We start from the raw sequence: 13304 nt of genomic DNA, 5'->3' as shown, positions 1-13304 counted from the left end.
GTGAAAACTTCAGATACTTCAGGTTGTGCACCTTTTTTACCCATCAAGTTTGTGGACGCCATTATTAGGACACAGATCACTCTGCCTATTCATGCCAGACTGTCATGGTAAAAGTAATAGACAGGTGGTCATTTGTGTGTCATTTCTCTTTATTTATTTATGATTTGGTTATGGGTTAAACAAACACCATGCGGCTCAGGTAGCTGAAACGGTAGGCTACAAATAATTAATTCGTTTTAAATTAATCAGTATTCATAAATAATTAATTCACCGCTGACTACGACGACAATGCTATTATCCATCTTGATGTATCACATTAGACATCGTACGATGCCAAACTGGTCAACATCGCCCAACCCTACTGGCAGTATTTTAAATTTGTTGTGTTTCATCTGGTGCAAACAGCCTAATTGCTCATCACTGCAAATCTCATCATGTAGCGTGTTGTTAGGACACGGGGTTATATATATATATATATATACATATATTATTTGCTAATTAATAACCACCTCATTTGGAACTGTGAATCTGCGTCTCATTTCAGAGTCTGTTACTGTCCACCGCACTGGAGGTCGCATTTCGGTCACGGACGCATGCTTTGAGAGCCTTTCTCTCTAAATGAATGAAATTGGCTGTTTTCCACCAAGGCAACCCGGGGTGCTGGGATATAATTGGCTAAACTGGCATTGGGTGGGTTAAAAGAACCAAAACAAAGCAGCTGTTCCGGCACGTAACACACATTTTCAAAGCAGAATATCTGACTTCAGCATGGTTTTTCAGATAAACAAGAATGTTCACTGAGCATGTTTCTGAATATCTGCACACATATTATGCTATTTTCATGCTTTAGAAGAGTCAAAAACTTACAGCACATTTAACACAATTCAACTATCATTCTTTACTTCATATCAAGTCAAGCAAACCACTGTGTTGAAGGAGGATTTTGCTTTCTGAATGCTTTTTTTCAAAGTAAATTCACAGCAGGTGCATAAAAATAATGTTAAAAATAATTGTGCACAAAAAATTCAGAATAAAACTTTCCAGAATTCACACTTCATAAACTGAGTACAGGAGAAAATACATAGTTAAGAGCTTCTCTACATAGTTTCCACACACACACACACACACACACTCACACGTTTGTTTTTGTGAAAAGTGGGTACATTACATGGTTTTCCATTCATTTTATACTGTCCAAACCATATATTGTATTGCCCTAACTCCACCCTACCCTTAAACCCAACCATCACAGGAGACAGTGAGCAGCTTTACTCTCTGATTAAACTCATCCTGATTGATTTATAAGCTTTTTGAGAAGTGAGGACGTCGCCAATGTCCTCATATTTCACCTCCTTTTTGTAATACCTGTGTCATACCTGTGTCATTATACAGATTTGTGCGCTGACATGTCACAAAAACACGTACACACACACACACACACACACACACACACACACACACACACACACACAAAATTTGCTAAACCAACCAACTCAACCTGCCTGCAAACACCTGACACGGCAAACTGAATGATTCCCAATGATTTAACACAGGAACACACACATGATAAAATCAAAACATTATCCTGAATGTCAGCGGAAACAATGTGAGAAGTGTGTGTGTGTAAATGCAGTGTGCAACAGTGGGCATCAATGCTTACTTGCTGACCGTACAACACTGGTTTGCTTTGTCCAGAAGAGAAACAGTGGGACTTTTTAACTTTTTTGTCTAGATTTGATATTTACGTCATGATCTTCTCCAGAACAGAGCTGCTGTTTTAAAGCCAAACACACACACACTGAAATGATTAGTTCACTGAAGACCGATCCTGCTCTGTCTGTCTGCTGCTTTTCTTTACAATAGCATTATTTTCAATTAAAAATTAAATTAAAAATGTATTCAAAAATGTAATTAAAAATTTAATAAAAATTTAATTAATTTAAAATATGTTTCCCCCTTCAAAACTAAACAAAAATAAAATGAATTAAACAATTAAATACAAAAAATTAATTAAATAAAACATTTAATTAACAATTACATTTTAATTAAATAAAAACTTTAATCATAAATTAATTAAATAACATATGTTCCTCCCTTAAAACTGAAATAAAATAAACTAAAATAAACTAAACTACAATGAAATACACAATTAAATTTTAAAAATTCATTAAATAAAAAAATTCATTAACAATTAAATTAAATGGAATAACAAATTTTCAAAACTAAAATAAAATAAGAAACAATTAAATAGAAATTGAAATAGAAAATTAAATTAAGAATTAAATTAATTTAAAATGCCCCCACTCAAAACTAAACTAAAATAAAATAAACAATTAAATAAAAAAATTAATTAAATTAAAGTTTTCCCAACTAAAAAACATAAAATAAAATAAATACAATATACAAATGAATAAAAAAATTAATTAACAGTTAAATTAAATTGAATAAAAACTAAATTAAATTAAATTAAGTTTTCCCCTTCAAAGCTAAGCTAAAATAAAATAAAAAACAATAATATAAAAGACTTAATGAACAATTAAATAAAGTAAATTAAAATGTATTTTCTAAAATCAAATCAAATAAATAATTAAATAAAAAATTGAATTAAATTAAATTAAGTTAAAACTAAAATAAAATAAAATAAAATACAATGAACAAATAAATTAAAAATGAAATTAACAATTAAAACAAATTTAATAAAAAACGAAATTAAATTAAATTAAATAAAGATTATCACTTCAAAACTAAAACAAAATAAAATAAATAATTAAATAAAAAAGTTTATTAACAATTAAATTAACAATTAAATTAAATTAAATTAAAGATTATCACTTCAAAACTAAAACAAAATAAAATAAATAATTAAATAAAAAAGTTTATTAACAATTAAATTAACAATTAAATTAAATTAAATTAAAGATTATCACTTCAAAACTAAAACAAAATAAAATAAATAATTAAATAAAAAAGTTTATTAACAATTAAATTAACAATTAAAGTAAATTAAAATTTGTTTCCCCTCTCTAAATTAAAAAGAAATAAAATTAAATAAACAATTAATGGTGAAAAATGTATTAACAATTAAATCAAACTAAATCCCTCCCCCTTCAAAACTAAAATAAAATTAAATAAGCTATTAAATTTGTAAAAAATTATGAACAATTAAATTAAATCAAAACTGTAATTAAATTAAATAATGCTTCCCACTCAAAACTGACTTTGCTGACTCCTGCTTCAAATAATACTCTAACTAATAACGCATCATTCTGAAGGGTTTACTTTATTTAAATGTGAATGTGAATATGAAAACAACAAATAACTCATGACTGATTTTGCTCATTGTGACTCATTTTTCCAGCACAGGTCACTCCTGAAATTACAGCGAAATTTGTAAAAGCTCCATTTAGCGGATAATGAATGACTCCTTACCTGAGCACTGAGTATGAAATTGCCCTTTAGAAATACTGTGAGTGCCAAGACCACTCTGAGCTCATCTGACAGCGCTTTACTGACTCATTTTACCACACTGAACAATCACACTTGTTTGCATTTGTTAATAATTTGGGGACTATTTTAATTCACGAGAAGGCAGGAGGAACACCACTCGTTCTCAATAGTCCATCGCTTTTAATTGCACATCAGTTTAACGTGAGAATTGAATAAATAAATAAGCCAAAGCAGACGTTTCAATGTAGATTAAACAGGTTAAAATGTGTTGATGTCAAACAATTCATAGCATCGTTTTATCATTTGTATTTTACATGTGTGTATCCATGCATGTATAAAATAATGGTCACACTTACAATAGGGTTCATTAGTTAATGTTAATTAATGCATTCACTAACATGAACAAACAATCAACAATACATCTACTACAGTATTTGCTCATGTTAGTTAATGAAAATACAGTTGTTTACTGTTCTGGTTAACTCACGGTGCATTAACTAATGTTAACAACACTGAAAAAAGTGTTGCATGCAAAACTGTTGCAAACAATTTATTTGTGTTGAATTTAAACAAACAAATTAAATTGAGCAATGTTCAACTTAATTTGTTTGTTTAAATTTAGCCCAAATAAATTGTTTACAACTACTTAACGTAAAAAAATTGAGTAAATCCAAGGAATCATCTTTGAATAATTTTTTTCAGTGAAGCATGGACTTATATGTTGATAATGCATTAGTAAATGTTCAATTATGATTAATAAATGCTGTACAAGTGTTGTTCATGATTACTTCATGTTAGTAAATGCATTAACTAATGAACCTTACTGTAAAGTGTGAACAAAATAATATATAAATATGCATATGAATATAAAATATACATTTATATAAAAAATACTACTTATAATGTAGCTAAAGTCAAACAAATCTGCCATGTGTGATACAAATTTTGATTAAAAATAACATCTTTTTTCACAGTAAATAAACAATAAGCAAAGTTTCAATAAATCCTTAAAACATTATTTACATTTTCAATAGCAGCTAATTATCTTGCTAAAAATTTATTTTTATGTTTTATAATACTAAATAAACAAAAAAAACACAATTTCTCATGCATTTATTTTAATTAATTAAAATAAATGTATATTAATGAAATCAACAATAGTATCTTAGTATTACTAATCTGATACTAATTTATTACTAATTATTACAAAGTATTATTATCATAATTAATATTATTAGTATAATCATCTCAACATTAAAAGAACATTAATTAAATTTATATTATGGCAGTATTATATATCACGTTTATTTATTTATTTATTTATTTATTTATTTATTTATTTATTTATTTATTTATTTATTTATTTATTTATTGACCTATTTATCTATTTGTTTATTTGTTAATTTTATTTTATTTATTTATTATTTAATTAATTTATTTACTTATTTATCTATATCAATTTTGCCTTTTTTATTTATTTATTTATTTATTTACATATTTATCTATTTGTTTATTTGTTCATTTTATTTTATTTATTTATTATTTTATTAATTTATTTACTTAGTTATCTATATCAATTTTGCCTTTTTTATTTGTTTATTTGTTTATTTTTATATTCTACCATTATTTTTAATTATTATTTTATTTTATCATTTTTATTTATTTATTTATTTATTTATTTATTTATTTATTTATTTATTTATTTATTTATTGACCTATTTATTTATTTGTTTATTTGTTCATTTTATTTTATTTATTTATTATTTTATTAATTTATTTACTTAGTTATCTATATTAATTTTGCCTTTTTTATTTGTTTGTTTATTTTTATATTCTACCATTATTTTTAATTATTATTTTATTTTATCATTTTTTATTTATTTATTTATTTATTTATTATTTATTTATTTTGTTTAACATTATTTTGTATTTATTTATCTATTTCAAGCAAATTTATATTAAATAAAACTATTTCAGTCAACACTTCAGAATATTAAAAATATGAAAAAATGAGTTGTAATTTATTGCACACTGTGATACACTTCACTCATTCTCTTTCATTTCATTCTCATTACTATATTATATTAAACTATTGCTTTGCGACGTCTGTATTTTTATTATATTTGGAAACATTATGGTCTTTGCATGTGATCCCCAAACCAAAAAAATCATCCAAAAACTCACCAGAGCGGGCATCATCAGGTCTGCCAGATAAACGAACAGAGCTCCGAGAGCGAAGCCCACAGCCACCGGGAGAAAAGCAAAGTCTCCATATTTCCCAGAATCCTCTGCCATCTCAATAGCAGGAGCCAGCAGAGACCAATACGAGGCCGCGAGCATAACCTGAGGACAAAACCCACACATTAAATACACTCTCACAGTCAGAAAACACATCATCATTAGCTTCCATACACAATGTCCTGCACACGGTAAACAAAATCTGTAATAAAATGTACAAAATAATAACAATAATAAAAAAAATTAAAATATTTAAATACAATATAACATCAAATAAAACAACATAAAATTTAATTTAATAAGATTTAATTTAATCAAATAAATAAATAAGCAAAAAAAATGACATTAAATTAAATTAATGAAGCATTTCACTCTCACAGTCAGACAATACACCACCATCACCTTGCAGACACAATGGTTTACACACTGTAAACAATATCTGTAATAAAATGTACAATACACTGCAAGAATGTTGGATAATTTACGGAAAACTTATTTATTTATAATAAGCAGTTACTTTATCGCAATATATAATATAAAAACACATCTAGCAATATTGTATTTGCATTAAGAAAATGTCGATAAAATATAGGAAAAATGAACAAATAAATCAAAAAAATTTGACTTAATTTAATTTTAAAAAGTTAAATAAAATATAATAAAAAATAAATATAAAGAAATAAATTACATTACATTTTATTTAATTTAATAAAAATACAAATTAGCGAATTAGCAAATAAAATTAAATAAAATGTTAAATATTTAAATAGAATGTAACATAAAAATAAATAAAACAAAATTTTATTTAATAAAATGCAAAAAGTTAAATTAAATTAAATTAAATTAAAAAATTAAATTAAATTAAATTAAATTAAATTAAATTAAATTAAATTAAATTAAATAATAAAATAAAATAAAATAAAATAAAATAAAATAAAATAAAATAAAATAAAATAAAATAAAATAAAATAAAATAAAATAAAATAAAATAAAATAAAATAAAATAAAATTAAATTAAATTAAATTAAATTAAATTAAATTAAATTAAATTAAAAGGTTTTGTAGCGTAATATACAACACCAACCCCAGACAATATATCACTTTAAACTATTAGAAATGTTCATAAAATCACTTTTTTTCCACTTCTCAAGGTTAAAAGTTGTTGGAAGAAAGATCAGGGTCCTACAATGCAATTCAAAAGCAAAAATAAATAGGGAAAAATAAAAACATGCATCACAAAATAGAGTAAACTGCTCATTTACAGATTGTTTTTACCATGCAGGTTTAATAAACAGGAGAAATGAGCACAAGAGCAGAGGCTCATAAAAGTGTTTATAGGAGTGTAAAGATGTAAAGAGTGATGTGCTTGTCAATGATTGAAAAACGCACATGCAGCAGCTCATTTGCATAATGTTTAATACAATCTATTAAGAGCAGCGCAAATCAGGCTGCAGAGCAGGCGTTTAAATTAAACTAAATTAAATTACATTTGAAAAATGTATAAAATAAAATAAAATAAATTAAATAAAATGTATTAAAATACAAATTCAATTAAATTACATTTAAAAATAAATATTTTAAAAATTATAATTTAAACGCATAAAAAAAATCAAACAGAAATAAAATAAATAACATAATTTTATAAAAACAAATAAAACTAACTAACATTACATTTAATTAAATAAATAAAATAAGAAATTGGATAGATGGATGGATGGATGGATGGATGGATGGATAGATGGATGGATGGGTGAGTTGGTGAGTGGGTAAGTGGGTGGATGGATGGATGGATGAACGGATGGATGGATGGATGGATGGATGGATGGATGGATGGATGGATGAACGGATGGATGGATGGATGGATGCAAGTATGTATGTATGTATGTTTGGATGGATGGATGGATGGATGAAGGAGGTATGGATGGATGTACATATGTATGTATGTTTGGATGGATGGATGGATGGATGGATGAATATATGGATGGAGGGATGGATGGATGGATGGATGGATGGATAGATGGATGATGTATGGACGGATGTATGGAAGGATGATGGATGGATGGATGATATATGGATGAATGGATGGATCTGTGGATTGATGGATCTGTGGATGGATGGATGATGTAGATATGGATGGATGTAAGTACGTATGTATGTTTGTATGTTTGGATGGATGTAAGTACGTATGTATGTATGTTTAGATAGATGGATGGATGATGGATGGATGGATGATATATGGATGGATGGATGATGTATGGGTGGATGAATGAATGTATGGATGGATGAATGAATGGTTGGATGGATGTATGGATGGATGATATATGGATGTATGGATGGATGATATATGGATGTATGGATGGAAGATATATGGATGGATGGATAATGGATGTATGGATGGATGTCTGGCTTCACGTGGTTAAGTGTTTTCTAAAGGAGATGTTTGGTTCAGACGTGTGTGTTAATAATGTCAAAAATCCTCCTGACAGGTGTGATGAGTGCAAACAAGCTCTTTCCTGGTGATCAGAGAAAAGAAAACGCAGCATTATGAAGCTTCTGTCAGACACAAACGAGCAAAACTCCTCTGCAGAGAGAAAGACTGAAAGAATAGTAGATGAGAGAGAAAAAGCATTATCATCTGCAGCAGGAGGAACTGGAGAAATGGAGGATGGTGAGAGATCATCTCTGATTCTGTTTGATGCTCATCTGCACTTTGGATTATTTGATGAATCATTTCAGTTGGATTGAAATATGAGGATCTCAGTATCTTAGAACATGTGACAGGAGAAACTGGACATTTTCTAAATCATTCATTCATTTTCTTTTCGGCTTAGTCCCTTTATTATTCAGGGGTCGCCACAGCGGAATGAACCGCCAACTTATCCAGCATATGTTTTATCCAGCGGATGCCCTTCCAGCCTCAACCCATCACTGGGGAACATCCATACACACTCATTAACACACAAACACTACAGACAATTTAGCCTATTCAAGTCACCTGTACCGCATGTGTTTGGACAGCCTCGGCTGGGTCAGTTGGCATTTCTGTGTGGAGTTTGCATGTTCTCCCCATGTTGGTGTGGGTTTCCTCCGGGTGCTCCGGTTTCCCCACAGTACAAAAACATGTGCTATATTGGAATTGGGTAGGCTAAATTGTCCTTAGTGTATGTGTGTGAATGAGAGTGTATGGGTGTTTCCCAGTACTGGGTTGCAGCTGGAAAGGCATCCGCAGCGTAAAACATTTGTTGGAATAGTTGGCGGTTCATTCCGCTGTGGTGACCCCAGATTAATAAAGGGACTAAGCCGAAAAGAAAATGAATGAATTAACTTTAAAATACATTTGTGCTTTATGTACAGTATGTGTGTGAATTTATACATATATAGATAAATATACACAGTACACATGTATATACAGTATTATGTAAATACTAACTTTTATTTTTGATGCAAATTAAATTAATCACAATGAATCGCTTTGACAGCACTATTAAAAACTATTTTCAATCTGTAAGGACAAGATAAAAAACATAAAGAAGCTAATAAAAATACCTTCATAAAGCTGCAGCATTTGAACTTACTAATAGGAAGCTGCTAATATATATTGCACCTATATTTCCTCGGTGGCCGACACGGCACTTCGTGATTATTATTGTTATTATTATTATTATTATATCTTGTATTTGTGGATGTATGGATGGATCTGTGGATGGATGGATGGATGATGTATGGATGGATGGATGGATGGATGGAAGAATTGATAGATTGATCTGTGGATGGATGGACCTGTGGATGGATGGATGGATGAATGGATGATGTATGGATGGATGGATGGAAGGATGAATGGATGGATCTGTGAATGGATGATGGAGGTATGGATGGATAGAAGGATGGATGATGGATGGATCTCTAAATGGATGGATGGATGATGGAGGTATGGATGTATGGATGTATGATGGAGGTATGGATGGATGGATGGATGGATCTGTGGATGGATGGCTGTATGGATGTATGGATGGATAGATGGATGGATCTGTGGATGGAAGAATGGATAGATGGATCTGTGGATGGATGATGAAGGTATGGATGTATGGATGTATGATGGAGGTATGGATGGATGGATGAATGGATCTGTGGATGGATGGATGTATGGATGTATGGATGTATGGATGGATAGATGGATGGATCTGTGGATGGATGGATGGATGGATTGATCTGTGGATGGATGGATCTTTTGAATGGATGTTGGAGGTATGGATGGATATAGAAAGATGGATGGATGGATCTGTGGATGGATGGATCTGTGGATGGATGATGGAAATATGGATGGATGTATGGATGGATCTGTGGATGGATGATAGAGGTATGGATGGAAGGATAGATGGATGGATCTGTGTATGGATGGATCTGTGGATGGATGATAAAGGTATGGATGGAAGGATGGATGGATGGATCTGTGTATGGATGGATCTGTGGATGGATGATAAAGGTATGGATGGAAGGATGGATGGATGGATGGATGGATGGAAGGATGGATGGATCTGTGTATGGATGGATCTGTGGATGGATGGATGGATGGATGGATGATGTATGGAAGGATGGATGGATGGATTGATCTGTGGATGGATGGATCTGTGAATGGATGATGGAGGTATGATTAAATAGAAGGATGGATGGATGGATCTGTGGATGGATGGATGGATCTCTGAATGGATAGATGGATTTGTGGATGGTTGATGGAGGTATGGATGGATGGATTGATGTATGGATGGATCTGTGGATGGATGGATGGATCTCTGAATGGATAGATGGATTTGTGGATGGTTGATGGAGGTATGGATGGATGGATTGATGTATGGATGGATCTGTGGATGGATGGATGGATCTCTGAATGGATAGATGGATTTGTGGATGGTTGATGGAGGTATGGATGGATGGATTGATGTATGGATGGATCTGTGGATGGATGATGGACGTATGGATGGATGGATCTGTGGATGTATGTATGGATGGATGAAAAAATACCTTCATAAAGCTGCAGCATTTGAACTTACTAATAGGAAGCTGCAGAAACTGCACCTATATTTCCTCGGTGGCCGACACGGCACTTTGTGATTATTATTGTTATTATTATTATTATATCTTGTAAAAGCTGAATTTCCCGCAGCTCCAGCTGACATCTGTTTTGTTCCTCGGAGGGTAAAGCTGTTATTAACATCAGGGGTGAAGCGCGCAGGTTAATCCATAATGACGGCTCTATTCTGCGGGAATAATCAACTCCACTCAGGTCAATTAAACGCTGAGGTTCTGCCACCGCTAAAAGGTGTGCCATTCATTTCCCTTTGGGAAGGAAGGGGGTGGGGGGGTAATTATTTGATTTTCTAGTGCACTTCTTTGCAGCAGACGCTTTGATAATGTCCTGTCTGAGACTCCAGACATGCGGATGAACAGACCTGTGTTCATGGATGATTACTGGAGCTGTGATTGAACTGGGGCTGCGGGGCTGATGATGCACTGATAACGCACACACAAACAAACATTCACGCACGCTTGCACACACACACTTTCACAACTTTTTATTTTGTTTTATATCATTAATCAAAGATACATAGTATTGAGGTCTGTATTGTACTATTTATAATTAATTATTATTATTACTTATCCATCCTCCCATCGGTCTGTCCATCTGTCCATAGTAACTGGACTTCTAGTTGATCATTTGGTATCAGAAGTGGCTTATATGAAAGGCAAAGGCCTCTAGATTACACTTACTTTACCAGAAAATAAGCACAGTAGTCGCTTTAGGCCAAAGTGAGTGAGAGAGTGAGACCAGCGATCTTTGCATGCATGAAATATTGCACATTATGACAAATACACAACTGAAAACGTGCTAGATATAATAGTATTTTGTTCAGATGTATTATAAAGTACTGTAAAGTTTTCTAACTGGCGAATGCATGATCTAGTGGGTTGTCTACTGTCATCTTCAAAGTGCGCGCTCGTGATTTCAGGAGGCGTGGCTTTGGGTGGCAGGGGAGGGGTTGTGTTTTCAAAGGTATTATGCTAATGGATAGCATTTTGGCAGATCAACTATACTGCACCTTTAAAACATCTCGTCTCATTTGTGAATACTCCTGAAGTGGGTTTAGTTGAGTGTTGAACTGCGCTCCAATTACGAGCCAGAGCCTGATTATCTGTCTGCGGCTCGAAGAACATTTAATCCTGCTTGAAAAACCCTTTACTGTGCTGTAAAAATGGCTGTTCTCAACCTGATGAGTGAAATACACTGCTGACACTCACAATTACACAAAATAGTCACACACACACTCTGACATGTAAACACACACACTCTCACACACACACACTCACACACACACACAACCAAGCACACATACACATTTACACACACACACAAATGCATAATGGCACACACATTTACGCAGAAATATTCACACGCACACGCATGCATGTACACACACACACACACACACAACCAAGCACACATACACATTTACACACACACACAAATGCATAATGGCACACACATTTACGCAGAAATATTCACACGCACACGCATGCATGTACACACACACACACACACACACAACCAAGCACACATACACATTTACACACACACACAAATGCATAATGGCACACACATTTACACACAAATATTCACACGCACACACATGCATGTACACACACACACACACACACACAAAATCAAGCACACATACACATTTACACACATGCACGCATACTGGCACACGCATTTAAACACAAATATTCACACACACACACATGCATGTACACACAAACGCACGCACACACACTCTTACACATTTACACATACAAACTCTCACACACGTACGCACACACAAACTCTCACAAATTACGCACACACTCACACTCAAGCTCTCGCATGATTTCACACACAAACAAACACACACACACGCACACAAGTTCTAACTCATTTACACAAACAAACACTCACACATGTACGCACCCACAAACTCTCACAAATTACGCACACACACAAGCTCTCACACATTTACACACACGCACACACACACGCACACACACACACACACACACACACACACACACACACACACACACATAAGTTCTAACTCATTTACACATACACACAAACACTCGCATAACTACGCACACACAAACACTCCTACACACACACGCACTGCAGCTCTTCCTGTATTGTAGATTTTGGGCGGCAGCAGGACTATCTGAGCTCTGCAGGAGCAAAATCCAGACAGAGGAACACAATATTGTCTTTAATTTCTTTCATTTCAGAGTGACCCACCATTAAAAAATTCCTGTGCATCATTCAACTGATAACACTGCAGCTGGGGCATCACGGTGGCACAGTGGTTACCACGATCTCCTCACAGCAGGAAGGTCACTGGTTCAAGCCTCAGCTGGGTCAGTTGGCATTTCTGTGTGGAGTTTGCTCCCCGGCGTGGGTTTCCTCCGGGTGCTCCGGAGTAAGTCCTAAGACATGTGCTATAGGGGAATTGGCTATGCTAAATTGTCCGTAGTCTATGTGAATGAGGGTGTATGGGTGTTTCCCAGTGATGGGTTGCAGCTGGAAGGGCATCCGCGGTGTA

At 32.6% G+C, this 13304-nt stretch overlaps 1 protein-coding gene across 1 annotated transcript in view; it reads right to left on the bottom strand.

Annotated features, from left to right (window-relative positions):
• slc39a11 (solute carrier family 39, member 11) overlaps nucleotides 1-13304 on the bottom strand; it is a 98311-nt gene that overhangs the window by 68037 nt on the left and 16970 nt on the right. The window contains exon 4 of the mRNA XM_056469925.1: nucleotides 5632-5790. Within this exon, the coding sequence (XP_056325900.1) occupies nucleotides 5632-5790 (159 nt within the window). The remainder of the gene's footprint in view (nucleotides 1-5631; nucleotides 5791-13304) is intronic.

This window comes from Danio aesculapii, chromosome 12 (assembly GCF_903798145.1).
Source record: "Danio aesculapii chromosome 12, fDanAes4.1, whole genome shotgun sequence".
NCBI lineage: Eukaryota > Metazoa > Chordata > Actinopteri > Cypriniformes > Danionidae > Danio > Danio aesculapii.
Note: the sequence above shows the minus strand (reverse complement) of the source record. Positions and strands in the feature narration are given on the sequence as shown.